We start from the raw sequence: 25,537 nt of genomic DNA, 5'->3' as shown, positions 1-25,537 counted from the left end.
TCCGTCCTGCATGGCTGGCTGGCTGGCTGGTCCGTCCTGCATGGCTGGCTGGCTGGCTGGTCCGTCCTGCATGGCTGGCTGGCTGGCTGGTCCGTCCTGCATGGCTGGCTGGCTGGTCTGTCCTGCATGGCTGGCTGGCTGGTCTGTCCTGCATGGCTGGCTGGCTGGTCTGTCCTGCATGGCTGGCTGGCTGGTCTGTCCTGCATGGCTGGCTGGCTGGTCTGTCCTGCATGGCTGGCTGGCTGGTCTGTCCTGCATGGCTGGCTGGCTGGTCTGTCCTGCATGGCTGGCTGGCTGGTCTGTCCTGCATGGCTGGCTGGCTGGTCTGTCCTGCATGGCTGGCTGGCTGGTCTGTCCTGCATGGCTGGCTGGCTGGTCTGTCCTGCATGGCTGGCTGGCTGGTCTGTCCTGCATGGCTGGCTGGCTGGTCTGTCCTGCATGGCTGGCTGGCTGGTCTGTCCTGCATGGCTGGCTGGCTGGTCTGTCCTGCATGGCTGGCTGGCTGGTCTGTCCTGCATGGCTGGCTGGCTGGTCTGTCCTGCATGGCTGGCTGGCTGGTCTGTCCTGCATGGCTGGCTGGCTGGTCTGTCCTGCATGGCTGGCTGGCTGGTCTGTCCTGCATGGCTGGCTGGCTGGTCTGTCCTGCATGGCTGGCTGGCTGGTCTGTCTTGCATGGCTGGCTGGCTGGTCTGTCCTGCATGGCTGGCTGGCTGGTCTGTCCTGCATGGCTGGCTGGCTGGTCTGTCCTGCATGGCTGGCTGGGTGGTCCGTTCTGCATGGCTGGCTGGTCTGTCCTGCATGGCTGGCTGGGTGGTCCGTTCTGCATGGCTGGCTGGTCTGTCCTGCATGGCTGGCTGGCTGGTCTGTCCTGCATGGCTGGCTGGCTGGTCTGTCCTGCATGGCTGGCTGGCTGGTCTGTCCTGCATGGCTGGCTGGCTGGTCTGTCCTGCATGGCTGGCTGGCTGGTCTGTCTTGCATGGCTGGCTGGCTGGTCTGTCTTGCATGGCTGGCTGGCTGGTCTGTCTTGCATGGCTGGCTGGCTGGTCTGTCTTGCATGGCTGGCTGGCTGGTCTGTCTTGCATGGCTGGCTGGCTGGTCCGTCCTGCATGGCTGGCTGGTCTGTCCTGCATGGCTGGCTGGGTGGTCCGTTCTGCATGGCTGGCTGGTCCGTCCTGCATGGCTGGCTGGCTGGTCCGTCCTGCATGGCTGGCTGGCTGGTCCGTCCTGCATGGCTGGCTGGCTGGTCCGTCCTGCATGGCTGGCTGGCTGGCTGGTCTGCATGGCTGGCTGGCTGGCTGGTCTGTCCTGCATGGCTGGTTGGCTGGTCTGTCCTGCATGGCTGGCTGGCTGGTCTGTCCTGCATGGCTGGTTGGGTGGTCCGTTCTGCATGGCTGGCTGGTCTGTCCTGCATGGCTGGCTGGCTGGTCTGTCCTGCATGGCTGGCTGGCTGGTCTGTCCTGCATGGCTGGCTGGCTGGTCTGTCCTGCATGGCTGGCTGGCTGGTCTGTCCTGCATGGCTGGTTGGGTGGTCCCTCCTGCATGGCTGGCTGGCTGGTCTGTCCTGCATGGCTGGCTGGCTGGTCTGTCCTGCATGGCTGGCTGGCTGGTCTGTCCTGCATGGCTGGTTGGGTGGTCCCTCCTGCATGGCTGGCTGGCTGGTCTGTCCTGCATGGCTGGCTGGCTGGTCTGTCCTGCATGGCTGGTTGGGTGGTCTGTTCTGCATGGCTGGCTGGTCTGTCCTGCATGGCTGGCTGGCTGGCTGGTCTGTCCTGCATGGCTGGCTGGCTGGCTGGTCTGTCCTGCATGGCTGGCTGGTCTGTCCTGCATGGCTGGCTGGTCTGTCCTGCATGGCTGGCTGGTCTGTCCTGCATGGCTGGCTGGTCTGTCCTGCATGGCTGGCTGGTCTGTCCTGCATGGCTGGCTGGTCTGTCCTGCATGGCTGGCTGGTCTGTCCTGCATGGCTGGCTGGTCTGTCCTGCATGGCTGGCTGGTCTGTCCTGCATGGCTGGCTGGTCTGTCCTGCATGGCTGGCTGGTCTGTCCTGCATGGATGTGACTTCAAAAGGTGTATCTCCAGTAGGCCTGTGCAATGCTGCCTTTCAGTGGAAGATCCCCCCCCTCTTGTTCTTCTTCAAAAGGGCCGGTCTCTTTTGAGCCCAAAGGTTACAGCATTGTTAGCCCTCATGAATCATCAAGGCAAAGCAGTTTGGGAACAAACAGACCACACACACACACACACATCCAGCTGGGAACATTTTCATTAAGGTCTGAGTGAAGTCAATTGAGAAACCTGAATTCAAACGAGACATGCTGGTAACAAACAAGTCACTTTGAATTTGATCACGGAGGTAGTTTGATTGGGTCAGTGATTTGGTGAAGATACAGAGACAAGTGGGTTGAAACAGTTCACAGAGGTCAGGCATTTTCCCTCGGCAGACAAGGCATTACCGAATGCCGGAATTGGACAGTAATTGTATAATCATGTTACCGACAACTATGGAGGAAGACAGTCAAAAATAAACGTTTTAATTTAACGTTTTTTTTTTATCAACTTCAAATGCATGTCAACAAACTTTACCCAAAAGCAGCAAAGTAAAAGTAATCCTAGTTCACATCTAACAGCCGATATAAGGAGAGATTAAAAAAAAAAAAAAAACGAGTCCGTTTTAGAATTTTGTGTTGCGGAACGAACATCTGACAATACGGGAAGACCCGGGCATTCAGAAAGATGACGTGCGGTTGAGTCCGCTTCCGCACTAACACGGACTCTTTACAACGTAATGAAACTTTGTTACTCCTTGTTTCAGCAAGGTGTTGTAGTAAACAAGTCTGGTCGTCTAGGAAACACCCCTCCCTCCCTCCCTTCAGCAGCTCATGCACTCAGGAGCGGAGGAGAGGAGAAAATGTATTTTTTTCCCTAATGAGTTGTTTTTCTATTCAAACGATTATAGCGGTGACCGTGGTCATTTTATTGACAGATTCCATGACAGTCACAGGGGAAGGCGAACCTGGCATCTGTATTATGGGCTTAAGTCCATGAACCTGGTAATACCTGAAACTGGTGCCACCTTCTCTCATAGTGTCACAGTGATAAAGGACCATCTTTTTTCTTAAATAACCAGTGCCCTTCTCATCCAGTGTCTCAGGACTGGTGGGGGCTGGCGGGAGGGGGTCGCTACCCTCTACCCCCACTAGCAAGCAGTGTTCCAGGACTGGTGGGAGGGGGTCTCTACCCTTTAACCCCACTAGCTAGCAGTGTTCCAGGACTGGTGGGAGCAGTGGGGTGGTGGGGACCCTCTGGTGTTCCAGGACTGGTGGGAGGGGGTCGCTACCCTTTACCCCCACCTAGCTAGCAGTGTTCCAGGACCGGTGGCTACCCTCTACCCCCACTAGCAAGCAGTGTTCCAGGACTGGCGGGAGGGGGTCGCTACCCTCTACCCCTACTAGTAAGCAGTGTTCCAGGACTGGTGGGGACTGGTGGGAGTGGGGGGGGGGGGTCGCTACCTTCTACCCCTACTAGCAAGCAGTGTTCCAGGACTGGCGGGAGGGGGTCGCTACCCTCTACCCCTACTAGCAAGCAGTGTTCCAGGACTGGCGGGAGGGGGTCGCTACCCTCTACCCCTACTAGCAAGCAGTGTTCCAGGACTGGTGGGGACTGGTGGGAGTGGGGGGGGTCGCTACCCTCTACCCCTACTAGCAAGCAGTGTTCCAGGACTGGTGGGAGGGGGTCGCTACCCTCTACCCCTACTAGCAAGCAGTGTTCCAGGACTGGTGGGGACTGTGGGGTGGGGGTTATAATCTACCCCTACTAGCAAGCAGTGTTCCAGCTACCCTCTACCCCTACTAGCAAGCAGTGTTCCAGGACTGGTGGGAGGTGGGGGTGGGAGTGGGGGTCGCTACCCTCTACCCCTACTAGCAAGCAGTGTTCCAGGACTGGTGGGGACTGGTGGGAGTGGGGACTGGTGGGGTGGGGGCTACCCTCTACCCCTACTAGCAAGCAGTGTTCCAGGACTGGTGGGGACTGGTGGGAGTCGGGGCAAGCAGTGTTCCAGGACTGGTGGGGACTGGTGGGAGTGGGGGGTCGCCTACCCTCTACCCCTACTAGCAAGCAGTGTTCCAGGACTGGTGGGGACTGGTGGGAGTGGGGAGGGGGTTGCTACCCTCTACCCCTACTAGCAAGCAGTGTTCCAGGACTGGTGGGGGAGTGGTGTGGGGTTCCAGGACTGGTGGGGACTGGTGGGAGTGGGGGTCTACCCTCTACCCCTACTAGCAAGCAGTGTTCCAGGACTGGTGGGAGTGGGGGGGGGGGTCGCTACCCTCTACCCCTACTAGCAAGCAGTGTTCCAGGACTGGTGGGGACTGGTGGGAGTGGGGGGGGGGGGGTCGCTACCCTCTACCCCTACTAGCAAGCAGTGTTCCAGGACTGGTGGGGACTGGTGGGAGTGGGGGTCGCTACCCTCTACCCCTACTAGCAAGCAGTGTTCCAGGACTGGTGGGGACTGGTGGGAGTGGGGGGCAAGCAGTGTTCCAGGACTGGTGGGAGTGGGGGTCGCTACCCCCCTCTACCCCTACTAGCAAGCAGTGTTCCAGGACTGGTGGGGACTGGTGTTCCAGGACTGGTGGGGACTGGGGGTCGGAGTACCCTCTACCCCTACTAGCAAGCAGTGTTCCAGGACTGGTGGGGACTGGTGGGAGTGGGGGTCGCTACCCTCTACCCCTACTAGCAAGCAGTGTTCCAGGACTGGTGGGGACTGGTGGGAGTGGGGGTCGCTACCCTCTACCCCTACTAGCAAGCAGTGTTCCAGGACTGGTGGGGACTGGTGGGAGTGGGGGTCGCTACCCTCTACCCCTACTAGCAAGCAGTGTTCCAGGACTGGTGGGAGTGGGGGGGTCGCTACCCTCTACCCCTACTAGCAAGCAGTGTTCCAGGACTGATGGGGACTGGTGGGAGTGGGGGTCCCCTCTACCCCTACTAGCAAGCAGTGTTCCAGGACTGGTGGGGACTGGTGGGAGTGGGGGGGGGGTCGCCCCTACCCCTACTAGCAAGCAGTGTTCCAGGACTGGTGGGGGGGGTGGGGGGGTCGCTACCCTCAAGCAGTGTTCCAGGACTGGTGGGAGTGGGGGGGGGGGGTCCCCCTCTACCCCTACTAGCAAGCAGTGTTCCAGGACTGGTGGGGAATGGTGGGACTGGGGGAGGGGGGGTGCTACCCTCTACCCCTACTAGCAAGCAGTGTTCCAGGACTGGTGGGGGGGGGTCGCTACCCTCTACCCCTACTAGCAAGCAGTGTTCCAGGACTGGTGGGAGTGGGGGGGGGGAGTCGCTACCCTCTACCCCTACTAGCAAGCAGTGTTCCAGGACTGGTGGGGACTGGTGGGAGTGTGGGGGGGGGGTCGCTACCCTCTACCCCTACTAGCAAGCAGTGTTCCAGGACTGGTGGGGACTGGTGGGGTGGGGGTCGCTACCCTCTACCCCTACTAGCAAGTTCCAGGACTGGTGTTCCAGGACTGGTGGGGACTGGTGGGAGTGGGGGTCGCTACCCTCTACCCCTACTAGCAAGCAGTGTTCCAGGACTGGTGGGGGGGGGGGTCGCTACTGGTGTTCCAGGACTGTGGGGGGGCAAGCAGTGTTCCAGGACTGGTCGCTACCCTCTACCCCTACTAGCAAGCAGTGTTCCAGGACTGGTGGGGACTGGTGGGACTGTGGGGGTCGCTACCCTCTACCCCTCTAGCAAGCAGTGTTCCAGCAAGCAGTGTTCCAGGACTGGTGGGGACTGGTGGGAGTGGGGGTCCTCTACCCCTCTACCCCAGGACTGGTGGGGACTAGCAAGCAGTGTTCCAGGACTGGTGGGAGTGGGGGGGGTCGCTACCCTCTACCCCTACTAGCAAGCAGTGTTCCAGGACTGATGGGGACTGGTGGGAGTGGGGGGGTCGCTACCCTCTACCCCTACTAGCAAGCAGTGTTCCAGGACTGGTGGGGGGGGGGGTCGCTACCCTCTACCCCTACTAGCAAGCAGTGTTCCAGGACTGGTGGGACTGGTGGGAGGGGGGGGGCTCCCTCTACCCCTACTAGCAAGCAGTGTTCCAGGACTGGTGGGAGTAGGGGGGGGGGGGGTCGCTACCCTCTACCCCTACTAGCAAGCAGTGTTCCAGGACTGGTGGGAGTGGGGGTCGCTACCCTCTACCAGCTTAAATCACCTGTAGCTCTCCATCAATCATCCCCTCTGTCAGGCAGCAGTCTACACGGATGAAGAGAGAGATGACGGAGGCCTGAGTGTGTCGGCACAAGCTGGGGCTTGCCTTCAGCACGGAAGTATGGGGAGGGATTGGGATGGAGTGAGTCAGACTCGTCAAGCCCATTAGTAAATATAATATATTACTGCCATCATCGTGGACCGTTATCAATACCACCATTACTATGTATTTCTTTAATAGAGACTATTATAAAGAGGCTAATGCCTTAGGCTTTATGACGTCACACAGCTGGGCAAAGTGAGGTTATTCTTTACTTTTGCAGCACAGCAACATAGACCTCTCTACCATATAGAGGGAATTGAATAGGCAACCCTCACTGGCTAAGTCTAAACTGCTAGACCATGATTCAGCAGAGATGTGCTCTTGGTGAAGGACTCCCACAATCCTGGTTCTACTTTTCCACAAGACTGTTTTATTTATCATAGTCAGCCTTAAGACCATCAATTAAGGGTTTAGAGTAACACGTAACTATAATTTGAAGACTTCAGAAGTCAATGGCTTTGAAAGAATCAAAGTTATATTCATGAGTGGAGCGATAGCACTGAGGAACTAGGAAAATTCCCCATTTAAACCAGTCAACAGCGAGGCATGCCCCATTTAAACCAGTCAATAGCTAGGCATGCCCCATTTAAACCAGTCAATAGCTAGGCATTCCCCATTTAAACCAGTCAATAGCTAGGCATTCCCCCATTTAAACCAGTCAATAGCTAGGCATTCCCCCATTTAAACCAGTCAACAGCTAGGCATACCCCATTTAAACCAGTCAATAGCTAAGCATGCCCCATTTAAACCAGTCAATAGCTAAGCATGCCTGCCCCATTTAAACCATTCAATAGCTAGGCATTCCCCCATTTAAACCAGTCAATAGCTAAGCATGCCCCATTTAAACCAGCCAACAGCTAGGCATACCCCATTTAAACCAGTCTAATAGCTAAGCATGCCCCATTTAAACCAGTCTACTGCTAGGCATGCCCCATTTAAACCAGTCTACAGCTAAGCATGCCTGCCCCATTTAAACCATTCAATAACTAGGCATTCCCCCATTTAAACCAGTCAATAGCTAAGCATGCCCCATTTAAACCAGTCATCAGCTAGGCATGCCCCATTTAAACCAGTCAACAGCAAGGCATTGCCCCATTTAAACCAGTCAACAGCTAGGCATACCCCATTTCAACTAGTCAATAGCTAGGCATACCCCATTTCAACCAGTCAATAGCTAGGCATGCCCCCATTTCAACCAGTCAATAGCTAGGCATGCCCCATTTAAACCAGTCAATAGCTAGGCATGCCCCATTTAAACCAGTCAATAGCTAGGCATACCCCATTTAAACCAGTCAATAGCTAGGCATGCCCCATTTAAACCAGTCAATAGCTAGGCATGCCCCATTTAAACCAGTCAATAGCTAGGCATACCCCATTTAAACCAGTCAATAGCTAGGCATACCCCATTTAAACCAGTCAATAGCTAGGCATGCCCCATTTAAACCAGTCAATAGCTAGGCATACCCCATTTAAACCAGTCAATAGCTAGGCATACCCCATTTAAACCAGTCAATAGCTAGGCATACCCCATTTAAACCAGTCAATAGCTAGGCATGCCCCCATTTAAACCAGTCAAAACGAAATGAGGGATGGTTCGTCTCAAGTACTGTTCAGCAGAGTGGACTTGTGGGATAGAATATCTTATAATATATATATATTTTTTTAAAGCGCAAAGAGTCAGGTACAGATATGTCCATAGATACGACACCACCACCACCACCTGGCATGGTGACAAGTGGCGACAGGTCCATTTGCTGATGCCTCAAGGCTTTGACAGTAGTGATAAAGCACTACGATGTTGTGGATTCTGGAGAGGAAAAAGAAAAAAAACTGTGCATTTCCATTATTTTATTCAATTGTTTTACCAGAAATATTTAATTTCTATTATATAAGTAGATGTAACGATAGCTAATCTAGCCATCTGGTAAAATGTGCAACATGAGGGATAAAGAAAATAATTATGGAAGGATCACGACATGTTAAACGGGTGAAATCAATGTAACACTCTCCCCCTTCGCCGCTTAAGAACAGGCCTGAGCTCAACACACACTGAAGCCTATGGCCTCAGTGTGCAACAGTTGCAGCTGGTGGCTGTGGCTGGCTGGCTGGCTGGCTGGCTCCCAAACAGCCGCGATGGGGGGGGGGGTAGGAAAAAGGAGGGCTGGAGAGCTAGGGGGGACGGCTCTGGGGGCTGCAGGGGACAAGGGTTTGGGTGGGGGGACTGGAGTCCCTGTGTCTCATGGAACATGGTCTCTTTTGTGTTAAGGGGAGGGGAAAGGGGAGGTCCCGGCTCACAACTTGATTACTACGAGACGAAAAGACTGCCTTACCTCTAATAGAAAGTAAGAGTAAGACAGTGAGAGTGAGAGAGAGAGAGAGAGAGAGAGAGAGAGTGAGAGACAGAGAGAGAGAGAGAGAGAGAGAGAAACAGAGAGAGAGAGAGAAAAGCCAAAAAGGAGGGGGACTCTGTAGAACAACAGACTAAGGGGCTGCTGTGGTAGATTTGACAGAGTCGGTGTTAAGACGATGACAGAGCTGGAGGAAACATGTTCAGGTGTTCAGCTTTTATCAACGGACTCCAAACTAAAAGGTAACCAAGTCTGCATCTGTAGCGTATGAATGAACTAAACCCTTGATAAAGTTTGGACACTTATACATACTGTGCTCATTAGGGACACGGTTACTAAAGAGGAACTTTAGAGATCGGGCTACCTGCTGATTCTCCGGTGTATGAGCACGTCATGTATTGGTAGGCTTCAAAACAACATCCACCGCAGGGGAAACGTCTCTGACAGAAGATCGTGAGGAGGAGAGAGGGGGGGGACGACGACAAGAGAAAAATATCCATGGATTTTGTCATGACTTTATTCACAGAAGAGCCTTAAATCAAACCTTCACGAGAAGGCAAGGGATTTAAAGGAGGAAAGAGCGAGACAGAGAGAGAGAGAGAGAGAGAGAGAGAGAGAGAGAGAGCGAGCGAGCGAGCTGGAGATCAGCGCATTTATCTGGTAAGGACCGGTGTTCCTACTTCTGCATGCTGCTGCACTTTTTTTATAACAGCTTTCAGTGGCAAAGCCTGCACTTAAAAGAGTGCTTGTTTGAGTAGTAATTACATATTGGCTCGGCACCTTACAGCTGTGTTAACTCTTCAGAAGTGCCGCTAACTCCCCTAATCTGGGTCCGTGTACTCTCACTGCGAATTACTTTACTATTCTCTGCTATCATTTATTTTGGGGTGATGAGTAAAAGACAAAACTACAGATAAATTGTATGATTCTGAATTAATGGTGGAACGCAACAATTAAAACGACGCGTTGGCAGATTATTACCAAACCAGCCGTAATCCCAAATTACAGATTTTTTATTGTTGTTGTTGTTGAATTTACTATAGCAGTGTATAATCTGTAATCCATTTTTACCTGCGATCATGGTTGCTATTTGCTCCTCAAGTTCTAGGAGAATAGCTTTTAGTACAGTCATTTGACTCATTTACGGCGGAGTCACAAGGTAAGGGCTCGGAAACCAACAGGACATGACTAGAAAGTATATCGTTAGTCATACCACGAGTCGAATACCACTTAACCCAGTCTTTCTGATCAAGTCGAATACCACTTAACCCAGTGCTTCTGATCAGGTCGAATACCACTTAACCCAGTGCTTCTGATCAAGTCGAATACCACTTAACCCAGTCCTTCTGATCAAGTCGAATACCACTTAACCCAGTGCTTCTGATCAAGTCGAATACCACTTAACCCAGTGCTTCTGATCAAGTCGAATACCACTTAACCCAGTGCTTCTGATCAAGTCGAATACCATTTAACCCAGTGCTTCTGATCAAGTCGAATACCATTTAACCCAGTGCTTCTGATCAGGTCGAATACCACTTAACCCAGTGCTTCTGATCAAGTCGAATACCATTTAACCCAGTGCTTCTGATCAGGTCGAATACCACTTAACCCAGTGCTTCTGATCAGGTCGAATACCACTTAACCCAGTGCTTCTGATCAAGTCGAATACCACTTAACCCAGTGCTTCTGATCAAGTCAACTACCACTTAACCCAGTCCTTCTGATGGAGGCGGTTAGCTGTGGTTAGAGGCGGTTAGCTGTGGTTAGAGGCGGTTAGCTGTGGTTAGAGGCGGTTAGCTGTGGTTAGAGGCGGTTAGCTGTGGTTAGAGGCGGTTAGCTGTGGTTAGAGGCGGTTAGCTGTGGTTAGAGGCGGTTAGCTGTGGTTAGAGGCTTTAGAAGAAGAGACGCTGTCGTCTGTTTTTCTTGTTGTGGTGCAGACGAGCCAGTCTCTCATCCCCGGCTGCTGGGGCTCCTTTCTTGCCATGCTGTGTGTGTGTGTGTGTGTGTGTGTGTGTGTGTGTGTGTGTGTGTGTGTGTGTGTGTGTGTGTGTGTGTGTGTGTGTGTGTGTGTGTGTGTGGGGTTAGGCTGGGTTTCTGTATAGCACTTTGTGAAATCGGCTGAAAAAAAGGGCTTTATAAATACAAATGATTGATTGATTGTGTGGGAGGGTGGGATGGAGTGATGTTTGGGTAAAAGTGATACGAACAGCTGAGGGGAGTTGAATGACACTTCTTATCCACGTTCAGACAGGATCTTTCTGAGGTAATACGAGAACAGGGTAACAAAGAGGGAAGTGCCATGTCACTCATTCCAGAATCGTGTGTGTGTGTGTATGTGTGTATGTGTATGTGTACGTGTGTATGTGTACGTGTGTGTGTGTATGTGTATGTGTATGTGTATGTGTGTGTGTGTGTATGTGTATGTGTATGTGTACGTGTGCGTGTGTGTATGTGTGTACGTGTGCGTGTGTGTATGTGTACGTGTACGTGTACGTGTGCGTGTGCGTGTGCGTATGTGTGTGTATGTGTACGTGTGCGTGTGTGTATGTGTGTGTGTACGTGTGCGTGTGTGTATGTGTGTGTGTGTGTATGTGTATGTGTTTGGCCTGACCCTAGTTGACAGCACCCTAATAACAAGGAGTCAGGGTAGTAGTCTGGCTGATAACAGACACTCCGACCTTCTTCTTCGACGTGGGTTGGGCTACTAGTTTCCCCAATGCTCTCATAAGAGCATGTCTAAGAGTCTCGAAGGGACACTATGAAGAGGGATGGGTGGAACGGGTTCTGCAGAGCACTGTCCTGTTTGGATAAAAGTGGGGTCGCTAGGTTTGCATTGGCGTGTGTGTGTTGAACGTATGAGGAAATAAGAGCCTGTAGCGTTGTGAGCATGACACTGAGGCATCAAGTTATTTATTTACACGAAGGCACCAACACAACAGAGAGTGGGAAAAATGGCTAATTGACTGTTACATCATAATAACTTGCTAAGGAAAAACTCCCTTGTCCAATTCCACTGAGGTCTTTTTGCATGATTTTCTCTCGTACTTCCCGGGGAGAGAGAGAGGGGGGGGGGGGTGTTGGCACAGCAAACCCCCATCTTTAATGATGCACTGTGGCTGAGTAAAAACATAAAATGCTTTCAAGAGCCCAGAAAAACTCAAGCTCAACTCGAAACTCAAAATGTCAATGTTTTTTTCCATTGTAATTTTTTTTTTTTTTTAAATAAAAAATGTGCCAGAGTCATGAATGTGAAAGCTCTGGTGTGGTTTGGGTGAGACCCTGACAGACCTTTTGGAACGCGTTGAACAGACAGGTCGAGCGAAAGAGGTCGGAGGGTGGTAGTCATAGAACCACTAGGTATCAGCATGCCTCAGTTCGGCTGGTGTCTAGTCAAACCTGGCTAGCCGAATTGAACGAGTGTGCTCGCATTCTCCCTTAAAACACATTTGCTTAATTGTTTATATTTTTTTATGGCAATAGTACTGTTTATCCGTTTTGAGAAGCCTTAGCCAGTATACACTTCCTCAAAATAGTCAGTATTAATCTAAGGTCATTTAAGAAATCTGTCATTCATGTTGGTATTTTTGCCAAAGAGATCTTAGTCACGCAATTCTACATCAAACATTTGGTGCAGTATTTTTTTTCATGAAGAAATGTACATGAAAACGAGTCTTATTCAATGCCAAAAAAAATACTATTGAAGAATCCATACTGTTGACCAATCACTGACGAAGGGGCGTAGACTTCGGTTACGAACATCGGCTTGCCTCCAGGAAAAAAATAAAATGTGCCTGAACAGCAGGAAAAAAAAAACTCACCGAAGTCCAAAAACAAACAAAAACATTTTCACAAAATGTCATAACATATTCAAAAACACTACTGGGCTGTTATGTCTGGGAAGCATGCGGACAACTTTAGGGGCTCGCCTTGTGATCATTGACAAGTTAGAGAGGGTTAGGTAGAGGGCAAAATAAATATAACATGCTAACAAGGTAGCGGCCGAGAGGAAGAGGTGAAGTAAGAGGATTTACTATTCCCAAAATCTGTCCGTGTGAGATAAACCCTTTTTGTGTACTGAGGTCAATCAGAGAGTGTTGAATCACGTGAGGCTTAATTGATTGAATATACGTTTTGTATTGTTTTAGGCTGTTACAACCCTAACACTGATAAGTGGATGCAAATGTGTATTTCGTCAACTGAGAAAAACAGCTTGTTCACACGTGTATCTGCCCTCTCATTGGCTAGAATGGTTCCACCTGATCTCACCCGCCTTCAATCATTGAGGACATGCATTTCCACTGTTCGAGCGGTCACTCGGCTATCTTTAATTTTAATTAGATAATCTTTGGTAGAGGGCAGAGTAAATATAGCCTGTTCAACAGAATAGAGATTGATGAAGTTAGCAACAGGGTTGAAGTTGCAGGTAAACGGAGCATAACAGGTGTAGGTCGCTTAACGCTCAACGAGTTAAAAAGGCTTTGTTAAATTTCAATACACCTTCAAAGCTTAAGGTTATGGTGATTTAATGCATCGTGAAATATTTACTGACTCTACAAAATATAAATGTGAACTGTTTCCACGACCATATGCTATTTTTCACTAGTGTTATTTTGCGTTAAACGTTTGCGTGAGTGAACAGTGTCCGTTGTGATATCTGATCTCTAGTCATTTCATCTAGCTGCTAGACAAGGGTCCCTCTGATGACCACAAAATGATAACAACCTACTTAAAATACCCACAGAAGGTAATGACCGACACACCACAGAAGGTAATGACCGACAAGCCACAGAAGGTAATGACCGACACGCCACAGAAGGTAATGACCGACACGCCACAGAAGGTAATGACCGACACACCACAGAAGATAATGACCGACACGCCACAGAAGGTAATGACCGACACACCACAGAAGGTAATGACCGACACACCACAGAAGGTAATGACCGACACACCACAGAAGGTAATGACCGACACACCACAGAAGGTAATGACCGACACACCACAGCAGGTAATGACCGACACACCACAGCAGGTAATGACCGACACACCACAGCAGGTAATGACCGACACACCACAGCAGGCAACGTCCCACACACACACAGCAGTCAACGTCCCACACACACACAGCAGGTCAACGACCCACACACACAGCAGGTCAACGACCCACACACACAGCAGGTCAACGACCCACACACACAGCAGGTCAACGACCCACACACACAGCAGGGCAACGACCCACACACACAGCAGGGCAACGACCCACACACACAGCAGGTCAACGACCCACACACACAGCAGGGCAACGACCCACACACACAGCAGGCAACGACCCACACACACAGCAGGCAACGACCCACACACACAGCAGGGCAACGACCCACACACACAGCAGGTCAACGACCCACACACACAAAGCAGGCAACGACCCGCACACACAGCAGGTCAACGACCCGCACACACAGCAGGCAACGACCCACACACACAGCAGGCAACGACCCACACACACAGCAGGTCAACGACCCACACACACAGCAGGTCAACGACCCACACACACAAAGCAGGCAACGACCCGCACACACAGCAGGTCAACGACCCGCACACACAGCAGGCAACGACCCACACACACAGAAGGTAAAAGAACAATTGTGTTCTGCAGTGAAGTAATTCCTATCCCGCTGGAAGGGGAGTCAGACGAGGGTAAGGCTTCACCATACCTGGCCGAGGACACACGTAGGGTAAGGCTTCACCATACCTGGCCGAGGACACACGTAGGGTAAGGCTTCACCATACCTGGCCGAGGACACACGTAGGGTAAGGCTTCACCATACCTGGCCGAGGACACACGTAGGGTAAGGCTTCACCATACCTGGCCGAGGACACACGTAGGGTAAGGCTTCACCATACCTGGCCGAGGACACACGTAGGGTAAGGCTTCACCATACCTGGCCGAGGACACACGTAGGGGCTTCACCATACCTGGCTTCACCATACCTGGCCGAGGACACACGTAGGGTAAGGCTTCACCATACCTGGCCGAGGACACACGTAGGGTAAGGCTTCACCATACCTGGCCGAGGACACACGTAGGGTAAGGCTTCACCATACCTGGCCGAGGACACACGTAGGGGGTAAGGCTTCACCATACCTGGCCGAGGACACACGTAGGGTAAGGCTTCACCATACCTGGCCGAGGACACACGTAGGGTAAGGCTTCACCATACCTGGCCGAGGACACACGTAGGGTAAGGCTTCACCATACCTGGCCGAGGACACACGTAGGGTAAGGCTTCACCATACCTGGCCGAGGACACACGTAGGGTACTTCACCATACCTGGCCGAGGGACACACGTAGGGTAAGGCTTCACCATACCTGGCCGAGGACACACGTAGGGTAAGGCTTCACCATACCTGGCCGAGGACACACGTAGGGTAAGGCTTCACCATACCTGGCCGAGGACACACGTAGGGTAAGGCTTCACCATACCTGGCCGAGGACACACGTAGGGTAAGGCTTCACCATACCTGGCCGAGGACACACGTAGGGTAAGGCTTCACCATACCTGGCCGAGGACACACGTAGGGTAAGGCTTCACCATACCTGGCCGAGGACACACGTAGGGTAAGGCTTCACCATACCTGGCCGAGGACACACGTAGGGTAAGGCTTCACCCTACCTGGCCGAGGACACACGTAGGGTAAGGCTTCACCCCTACCTGGCCGAGGACACACGTAGGGTAAGGCTTCACCCTACCTGGCCGAGGACACACGTACGTTCACCCTACCTGGCCGAGGACACACGGCTTTCACCCTACCTGGCCGAGGACACACGTAGGGTAAGGCTTCACCCTACCTGGCCGAGGACACACGTAGGGTAAGGCTTCACCCTACCTGGCCGAGGACACACGTAGGGTAAGGCTTCACCCTACCTGGCCGAGGACACACGTAGGGTAAGGCTTCACCCTACCTGGCCGAGGACACACGTAGGGTAAGGCTTCACCCTACCTGGCCGAGGACACACGTAGGGTAAGGCTTCACCCTACCTGGCCGAGGACACACGTAGGGTAAGGCTTCACCCTACCTGGCCGAGGACACACGTAGGGTAAGGCTTCACCATACCTGGCCGAGGACACACGTAGGGTAAGGCTTCACCCTACCTGGCTTCACCACCATACCTGGCCGAGGACACACGTAGGGTAAGGCTTCACCATACCTGGCCGAGGACACACGTAGGGTAAGGCTTCACCATACCTGGCCGAGGACACACGTAGGGTAAGGCTTCACCATACCTGGCCGAGGACACACGTGGCCGAGGGTACGTAGGCTTCACCATACCTGGCCGAGGACACACGTAGGGTAAGGCTTCACCATACCTGGCCGAGGACACACGTAGGGTAAGGCTTCACCATACCTGGCCGAGGACACACGTAGGGTAAGGCTTCACCATTGGCCGACACACGTAGGGTAAGGCTTCACCATGGCCGAGGACACACGTAGGGTAAGGCTTCACCATACCTGGCCGAGGACACACGTAGGGTAAGGCTTCACCATACCTGGCCGAGGACACACGTAGGGTAAGGCTTCACCATACCTGGCCGAGGACACACGTAGGGTAAGGCTTCACCATACCTGGCCGAGGACACACGTAGGGGTAAGGCTTCACCATACCTGGCCGAGGACACACGTAGGGTAAGGCTTCACCATACCTGGCCGAGGACACACGTAGGGTAAGGCTTCACCATACCTGGCCGAGGACACACGTAGGGTAAGGCTTCACCATACCTGGCCGAGGACACACGTAGGGTAAGGCTTCACCATACCTGGCCGAGGACACACGTAGGGTAAGGCTTCACCATACCTGGCCGAGGACACACGTAGGGTAAGGGTAAGGCTTCACCATACCTGGCCGAGGACACACGTAGGGTAAGGCTTCACCATACCTGGCCGAGGACACACGTAGGGTAAGGCTTCACCATACCTGGCCGAGGACACACCATACCTGGCCGAGGGTAAGGCTTCACCATACCTGGCCGAGGACACACGTAGGGTAAGGCTTCACCATACCTGGCCGAGGACACACGTAGGGTAAGGCTTCACCATACCTGGCCGAGGACACACGTAGGGTAAGGCTTCACCATACCTGGCCGAGGACACACGTAGGGTAAGGCTTCACCATACCTGGCCGAGGACACACGTAGGGTAAGGCTTCACCATACCTGGCCGAGGACACACGCACACGTTGCATTATCATCTCGGGAGAATGTACTCACAATTTAGAATGCATTTTTTTTAAACTATGCATGTAACCATGGCCACAACCAACTGTTGTAATTGGTCAAAAGCAATAAAACAACAAACGCTTTCCATTAAAGTCTAATTGTGTCACACAACAATGCAAACTTACATTGAAGCAAAGCTTATAGACATTTTTAATTGGCCGAAGGCCCCCCTATAGAAATTCCAGCTACAGCAGGCTAATAAAAGGCTGCTATAATGGAAAAGAGTGAGGTCACACTTAAAAGCAATGGCATTACCATTTAATATGCCTTGCTATGCGAGGTTCAAGTCAAAATCAGGGACAGGCGGGTGCAGGTGGGTTGGGGGGACATTTCCAGAGTAACAAGGCTGAAAAGCATCACTTGTATTTATGAGAACGTGTACAAGCTGTCACTCATGAATGAGACCACGCCCAGCAAAATGACAGCAATGGAGTCAAAACTTCCCAATCCAGTCTCAAATCAAAAATTTCCCCTAACCCGGGGAAAAGAAAGTCACCTATCCCAAAAAACACATTTATTTCATTTTACCTTTATTTAACTAGGCAAGTCAGTTAAGAACTAATTCTTATTTTCAATGACGGCCTAGGAACAGCGGGTTAACCGCCTGTTCAGGGGCAAAACGACAGATTTGTACCTTGTCAGCTCGGGGATTTGAACTTGCACTCTAACCACAAGGCTACCCTGCCGCCCCAACAATGACCAACAGTGCGTGGACACCTGCTCGTTGAACATCTCATTCCAAAATCATGGACATTAATATGGAGTTGGTCCCCCCCCCCCCCCCTTTGCTGCAGGGACTTGTTTCCATTCAGCGACAAGAGCGTTAGTGAGGTCGGGCACTGATGTTGGGCAATTAGGCGTGTTCGCTCGCAGTCGGCGTTCCAATTCATCCCAAAAGTGATCGCATACTTTTGTATATATAAAAAGAAAATGGGGAAAAGGGGGATACCTAGTCAGTTGTACTACTGAATGCCTTCAACTGAAATGTGTCTTCCTCATTTAACCCTCTGAATCATAGAGGTGCAGGGAGCTGCCTTAATCGACATCCATGTATTCGGGGCCCGGGGAACAGTGGGTTAACTGCCTTGTTCAGGGGAACAGTGGGTTAACTGCCTTGTTCAGGGGAACAGTGGGTTAACTGCCTTGTTCAGGGGAACAGTGGGTTAACTGCCTTGTTCAGGGGAACAGTGGGTTAACTGCCTTGTTCAGGGGAACAGTGGGTTAACTGCCTTGTTCAGGGGAACAGTGGGTTAACTGCCTTGTTCAGGGGAACAGTGGGTTAACTGCCTTGTTCAGGGAACAGTGGGTTAACTGCCTTGTTCAGGGGAACAGTGGGTTAACTGCCTTGTTCAGGGAACAGTGGGTTAACTGCCTTGTTCAGGGGAACAGTGGGTTAACTGCCTTGTTCAGGGGAACAGTGGGTTAACTGCCTTGTTCAGGGGAACAGTGGGTTAACTGCCTTGTTCAGGGGAACAGTGGGTTAACTGCCTTGTTCAGGGGAACAGTGGGTTAACTGCCTTGTTCAGGGGAACAGTGGGTTAACTGCCTTGTTCAGGGTCAGAACAACAGATTTTTACCTTGTCAGCTCGGGGATTCGATCCAGCAACCTTTCGGGTTACTAGTCCAACACTAACAGAATGTAGCTAGTCTCCATCGGTTACTAGTCTCCATGCCAACCGGTAGTTGATCTTAACACATTCCTTCTAAACACCCTTTGCAGGACATAGAGCTATTTGGATAATTACTCCAAGTGATAATGGATATTTTGATGCCAGAGGTAGATAAGAGGCTCCAGGAGACATGGGATTTCAATGCATGCGAGTGTTTATACTCTGATGCGAAGCAGACCTTGAGGTGGTAGAACACAATCCTCACCTTCCATTAGTGCATCCTCAACCAAAACGCCTTCCAATAAACCCTAACCTAACCTTAATCTCTAATCTGTAATCCAGCGCCATCAAGGACCAGGCGGTAAATACAAGGTAAAGGATTATTAGTATTATTGACTCTTGTCAATTCAGTCTGCTTTCCAAATAGGATATTTTGTTCATGCTACACCTGCTTTAGGATGACTAGATTAGCAGAATAAATATTTTGGTGGGGTGGTATTGACAATAATGATAGATAATTGCTTCACAGCACTTGCCAGGGCAATAATTGACGCGACCAGAAGATCTTTTAGATTCGTCATCATCCGTCTGTGGTGAATAATGTCGTCTAAACCTGTCGTAGTTTGACAGGTTCTCTATTCAGATGAAGCAAAACTCCTTCCAATAAACCCACTGGTTTAGATTTCTCAGTTCAAAATGGGACTCATCAGGCCGGGTAGAACACCTGAGATATCTGACCGGGAATGTGCAATAGTGATGGAACGTAAACCTCCTTGTGTTGGTTACTGTTTCTATGCAGAGGGTGCCAATGAACATTAGACAACCGTATTTTACGAGCAGGGCATGGCTTTAGTGGAGTGCTTTCACTAAAACTTCTCAAAACTGACTGTGTACTTACTGGGACAATACAGAGCGACTGTCTTTTGCTTCAATATACAGTTCTACACTGAATGTCTGTTGTCAATGAATGTTGTTGGGAGAGGAACAGACTTGATTATTTTTCTCCTCTTCTCTCTTATTTTTCAAAAAACAGAGACCATTCTTGTAAGGGTGCTACGGTCTGCAGTATGATTCTACCTGTGGTTTTTCCTCTGGTGCTGCTGCTGGTCTGCGGGCCGGGCTCCACACTGCAGGCGGAGGCCGAGGAGTTGGAGAGCATAGATGAGGTTCTGGAGCGGGAGTTCCTCTTCGCCGGACGCACCAAGCGTGCTGCGTCCGCTGACACCTCCTCGCAAGTAGACAAGTGCTCCTACACTTTTATCGTCCCCCAGCAGAAGCAAACCGGCGCCATCTGCGTTAACTCCAAGGAGCCCGATAGCCTCCTAGAGAACCGGGTCAACAAACAGGAGCTGGAGCTACTGAACGGCGAGCTTCAGAAGCAGCGGCGACAGATGGAGTCACTGCAGCAGCTGGTGGAGGTGGACGGCGGCATCGTCAACGAGGTCAAGCTCCTGCGCAAGGAGAGCCGCAACATGAACGCTCGCGTCACGCAACTCTACATGCAGCTGCTACACGAGATCATCCGCAAGCGCGACAACGCCCTGGAGGTGTCTCAGCTGGAGAATCGTGTGCTCAACCACACCTCTGAGATGGGTCGGCTGGCTTCGCGCTACCGTGACCTGGAGCACAAGTACCAGCACTTATCCGCCCTCGCCGGCAACCAGAGCGCCATCATCGTGCAGTTGGAGCAGCATTGCCGCCGAGGGGGCCACTCGTACGGGGGAGAGAGAGAGAGGTCTCGTCCTGTTCGCCCTCAGCCTCCCGTGGTGCCACAGCAACCTACGCAGCAGAGGCCGGTAGCGCCACCAGTGGCTAGTAAACCCTACCATCCACCCACATACACCCGCAGCAACCAGATCACCAATGAAATCCAGAGCGACCAGAACTCCAAAGCGTTGCCACCTCCGCTGCCCACCATGCCCAGTGGCACTCACCAGCCATCCACCACAAACAAGCCCTCAGGTGAGTATCTTCCCCAGTACTCACCAGCCATCCACCACAAACAAGCCCTCAGGTGAGTACCTTCCCCAGTACTCACCAGCCATCCACTACAAACAAGCCCTCAGGTGAGTATCTTCCCCAGCACTAACCAGCCATCCACCACAAACAAGCCCTCAGGTGAGTATCTTCCCCAGCACTAACCAGCCATCCACCACAAACAAGCCCTCAGGTGAGTATCTTCCCCAGCACTAACCAGCCATCCACCACAAACAAGCCCTCAGGTGAGTACCTTCCCCAGTACTCACCAGCCATCCACCACAAACAAGCACTCAGGTGAGTACCTTCCCCAGTACTCACCAGCCATCCACAACAAACAAGCCCTCAGGTGAGTATCTTCCCCAGTACTCACCAGCCATCCACCACAAACAAGCCCTCAGGTGAGTACCTTCCCCAGTACTCACTAGCCATCCACAACAAACAAGCCCTCAGGTGAGTACCTTCCCCAGTACTCACCAGCCATCCACCATAAACAAGCCCTCAGGTGAGTACCTTCCCCGGTACTCACCAGCCATCCACCACAAACAAGCCCTCAGTTGAGTACCTTCCCCTTCTGAACCCCCCCCCCCCTTCTCTCCCTCTACGGTGTTATTAATGAGGTTAAACAGTAGCAGTAACTCAACTTGTCCGAGAAGTTAGTAAACTCAAGAAAAGTTTATTCAGTTATAATCTTCAAAAGGGAGCTCGTGCCAAGGCCTGTACACCATGTCCATGTGACCACAGCCTTACACCATGTCCATGTGACCATAGCCTTACACCATGTCCATGTGACCATAGCCTTACACCATGTCCATGTGACCATAGCCTTACACCATGTCCATGTGACCATAGCCTTACACCATGTCCATGTGACCACAGCCTTACACTATGTCCATGTGACCACAGCCTTACACTATGTCCATGTGACCACAGCCTTACACTATGTCCATGTGACCATAGCCTTACACTATGTCCATGTAACCATAGCGATGTGTCAATCCGAAAGGGAGACTGTGTGAACAGCGCACTCCAAGGTAAAAAACTTCTCCTCTCGATGAGGTTTCACAGCAGATTTATGGAAATAATAGTTTCATTAAGCTTTTAAGTGTCTGCCTCCAACTAAAGAGTTCCTACATTCCAAAAAAAATACACTTTGCTCAGTCACAGAAGCATAAGAGAGGTACATTTATCCCATCCTGCTGTGACACAGAACAAATCACTTTCACTCCTCACAAATCCTCAAGACAGGGGGAAACAGCTGACAGGCATACACAGCGAGACTCTGGAAAGGGTCTTGGCTAGCAGCCCATCTAAACACACCTCAACAATATTTACTTGAGCCGTGCATTGTTCCGAAGCAGCCCGTATGTCTCAATACACTGCAGACTTAAAAATGGGATTAGGCTGAGAAGAGTAATGAGTCTGACATTTCCTCGGAAAAGAATACAGGCATAAATTAACAGGCAATTTTTTTTTTTTTAAATGCAAAGTTGACCCTAACCCGGGAAAAAAAACTCTTCCTTGTGACTACTCATCCCAATCCAGGATCTGAAGATCGCGGCGTCTCAACCGTGATTTCTTAGGGCTGGATAACCATATTTTGAAAGTGAACAGAAGGATCCCATGGTGGTGATGCAGAGAGCAGAACCACACACACAAATCGCTGACTGCTGAGGGGTAGGAGCATGCAGAGCATTGTCTCAGTGCAAAAAAGTCCTTAAATCAACCCTGAATTGTTTTTTTGACAACCAGGAGACAGATGATTGAATTCAAAATGGTGGCAGCATTCCCACATGGCTTTCAGATAATCTCGGTAGCTTCTGTTTGACAGGTACGGGCGGAGTGTCTCTAACGCCTGAAAATGTGACAAATTGGCTTAACACCATTTTAAAAAATTATAATTTTTAAACAACTTGCAAACAAATTTGAGCACACAAACACATACCTTTCAGCATCCACTTAGGAATGAAATGTGTTGGGATGGTGCTTTTCATCACTACGTAGAAGCCGTGGGGCATTCAAGAGTATGTTGAGTGTTCGATTGGTAGTATGCAACAGGTGAGTAAGTCTGCCGCAAGGTCAGAACTAATACTTAGAGAGGAAAAGAAAATGTTTGATAGAGAAAATAATATTTTTGGGGCAGCAATTTAAAAAAAAAAAAAGTTTTTAAATGTACCTACAGCAGAATTGCTGTCATATTCCAGCAACACCCTTCACTCAACAGAATCTGCTAACACAACTTAAAACACCCTCTCAGTACTGTCCATGCAAAACAGTAAATTACATACATCCACACCTCTGTGGTGTATCATTTGTCAGGCTCTGGGATATTTTACACCTCTGTGGAAAGTAGAGCCCTGGGGATCATAGTCATCCCTGTCGAGATTTTAAAGATGTTTGTGGGTTTTTGCAGTCTCTGCTTAATCCATAGCTAAATTAATTATATTACTACTATTGTTGTGCCTTTACAAATGCTAATGATGTTGCACAACTGCTCACTATTTGTTTTCTACGACTTTAGAGCATCTTTAAAATCCAACAAGAAAATAACTGAACAGTAGGGTGTGAAAATATATGTTTCCCAATAAGTAAGGATTATATATTCAGGTGGAGGGAATTAATGACAATTGGAAACAATTTGTCAACAGACTGGATTAGTCCATCTTAATAACGAATCCCTTGTTCTTGAAGAGACATGTCGATGTCCCCCTTGCACAATGATAGATTCATTCCTGCAGGAGGAGGGGGGGTTTAACGAAAGCTTATCATTTCAATTACATTGGCAGTCTGGCAGTGGAGAGCTTCTTAGGAGCGAGCTGGCAGACACAGTGGAAAGAATCTAGCAACCCACTGATTCACAAGGTGTGAGGAGGATTTGAGCCCCTCGGGTCTATGAAAATGACACCTTTCCAACCAAGGAAATTAAAGCGAGGATAGAAGCAGGGAGAGAGAGAGAGATACAGCAAACACAGAACGGCTATTAATCATATATGATAGAAGCCATTAATAGAAGCCAGACCAGTATTCGATAGTAGCTGATTTTCATAGAAGCCAGACCAGTATTCGATAGTAGCTGATTTTCATAGAAGCCAGACCAGTATTAGACAGGGGCTGGTTTTCATAGAAGCCAGACCAGTATTCGATAGTAGCTGATTTTCATAGAAGCCAGACCAGTATTAGATAGGGGCTGGTTTTTATAGAAGCCAGACCAGTATTAGATAGGGGCTGGTTTTTATAGAAGCCAGACCAGTATTAGACAGGGGCTGGTTTTCATAGAAGCCAGACCAGTATTCGATAGTAGCTGATTTTCATAGAAGCCAGACCAGTATTAGATAGGGGCTGGTTTTTATAGAAGCCAGACCAGTATTAGATAGGGGCTGGTTTTTATAGAAGCCAGACCAGTATTAGATAGTGGCTGGTTTTCATAGAAGCCAGACCAGTATTAGATAGGGGCTGGTTTTCATAGAGGCCAGACCAGTATAGGGGCTGGTTTTTATAGAAGCCAGACCAGTATTAGATAGCGGCTGGTTTTCATAGAAGCCAGACCAGTATTAGATAGGGGCTGGTTTTCATAGAGGCCAGACCAGTATAGGGGCTGGTTTTTATAGAAGCCAGACCAGTATTAGATAGTGGCTGGTTTTCATAGAAGCCAGACCAGTATTAGATAGTGGCTGGTTTTCATAGAAGCCAGACCAGTATTAGATAGGGGCTGGTTTTTATAGAAGCCAGACCAGTATTAGATAGTGGCTGGTTTTCATAGATGCCAGACCAGTATTAGATAGTGGCTGGTTTTCATAGAAGCCAGACCAGTATTATATAGTGGCTGGTTTTCATAGAAGCCAGACCAGTATTAGATAGTGGCTGGTTTTCATAGAAGCCAGACCAGTAGTAGATAGGGGCTGATTTTAATATAGGAAAAGAGACCCTGGTGTACCACTCCCTGCCCGCAGACCCCCCTCTCCAGATAGCATATGAACACATTATTAACCAGGACAAAATCATTTAGGATTACAGTAAATTATCTCTCAACCTCGTGGTAACATTTGTAGTATAGCATGAGATTAGCTATAAAACTGAAATAAATAAAAAATTACCTTATGGGAATTTTGGAGGTAATTTCAGGAAGTTAGTGGTTTTTCCCCTAAAAAGGGGGGCCTTGCAAAACTGCGGTACACCACTGAAAAAAAGGTGAAGTAACTGCAGTTACATGAGCCTCCTGGAGTTGATCGACAACAAGCTGGGAGCGAGAGACTGCTTAGGGGATATCAAATGCAGACATATGCCTGCATTTAGGGTCCCCCCCCCCTCCACACACACACAGTAGTCCTTACAGCCTTCAGTTTCTGTCCGACCAGGAGTTCTCCACAGTGGGCATTAAATCAGTAGAGAGAGGAGAAGAAAGTAAAGAGGAAGCATCAGCTCATAAATACAGGAGCAGATCAGCTAGGAACCAGAGTGTATCCGCAAGGGCCTTGGGGGAAAGCGAAAGAGAAGACAAATTAGATTTGTCTGGCCCATTTTCATTGGCAGTAGGTGACAGTGAGCTTCCCGCAGAGCTCGACTACAGCTTGAATTACCTCAGGCCTTTTTTAAAAATGTTCCCCGTGTTCTCCTAAACAGTGGAGAGACCGCTCTAAGAGTGGGTACATCGTGATTTACACTGATTGGTCAAAAGTGTGAAATAAACCCCGCCCTTTAACAGTAGCAGCACCTGGCCTTTCAGCCTATCAGTACCTGCTAGAGAACGTTGAGAACGCAGAGAACGTTGCCGGGCGTCCCCATCAGACTAAGCATCAGATGCACATCAATCCACAAGGTGCACAAGCATAAGCACACCAAGGCTTGATAAATAGTGCATAAACAATTGTAAAGCATGAATTGCATGTCGAAATATATATCCATGGAAAAATATAACAATAGTTATTTGTTTAGATAGAGTCATGGGTATGTTTTGTATAATTCTACAATTTTTTGATAATTCCAGCCAATGACACCACATCAACATTCTAACAGTCTAATACATACATATATG

The 25,537-nt window shown here is 50.2% G+C and overlaps 2 protein-coding genes across 5 annotated transcripts in view; one reads left to right on the top strand and one right to left on the bottom strand.

Moving 5' to 3' along the window:
* The window catches only part of LOC123989539 (ras-specific guanine nucleotide-releasing factor RalGPS1-like), a 318,616-nt gene that overhangs the window by 129,005 nt on the left and 164,074 nt on the right, over nucleotides 1–25,537 (bottom strand). The window lies entirely within an intron of this gene.
* The window catches only part of angptl2a (angiopoietin-like 2a), a 28,599-nt gene continuing 11,709 nt past the window's right edge, over nucleotides 8,648–25,537 (top strand). The window contains exons 1-3 of one of the 2 annotated variants that reach the window (XM_046290625.1): nucleotides 8,648–8,883; nucleotides 8,966–9,301; nucleotides 19,562–20,490. In XM_046290625.1, coding sequence (XP_046146581.1) covers nucleotides 19,596–20,490 — 895 coding nt within the window. In that variant the 5' untranslated portion in view covers nucleotides 8,648–8,883; nucleotides 8,966–9,301; nucleotides 19,562–19,595. Of the gene's footprint in view, nucleotides 9,302–19,561; nucleotides 20,491–25,537 lie in introns of both variants that reach the window. The other variant, XM_046290624.1, reaches the window with a different exon arrangement.

This window comes from Oncorhynchus gorbuscha, linkage group LG11 (genome assembly GCF_021184085.1).
Source record: "Oncorhynchus gorbuscha isolate QuinsamMale2020 ecotype Even-year linkage group LG11, OgorEven_v1.0, whole genome shotgun sequence".
NCBI lineage: Eukaryota > Metazoa > Chordata > Actinopteri > Salmoniformes > Salmonidae > Oncorhynchus > Oncorhynchus gorbuscha.
This window is presented reverse-complemented; position numbering and strand designations above follow the sequence as displayed.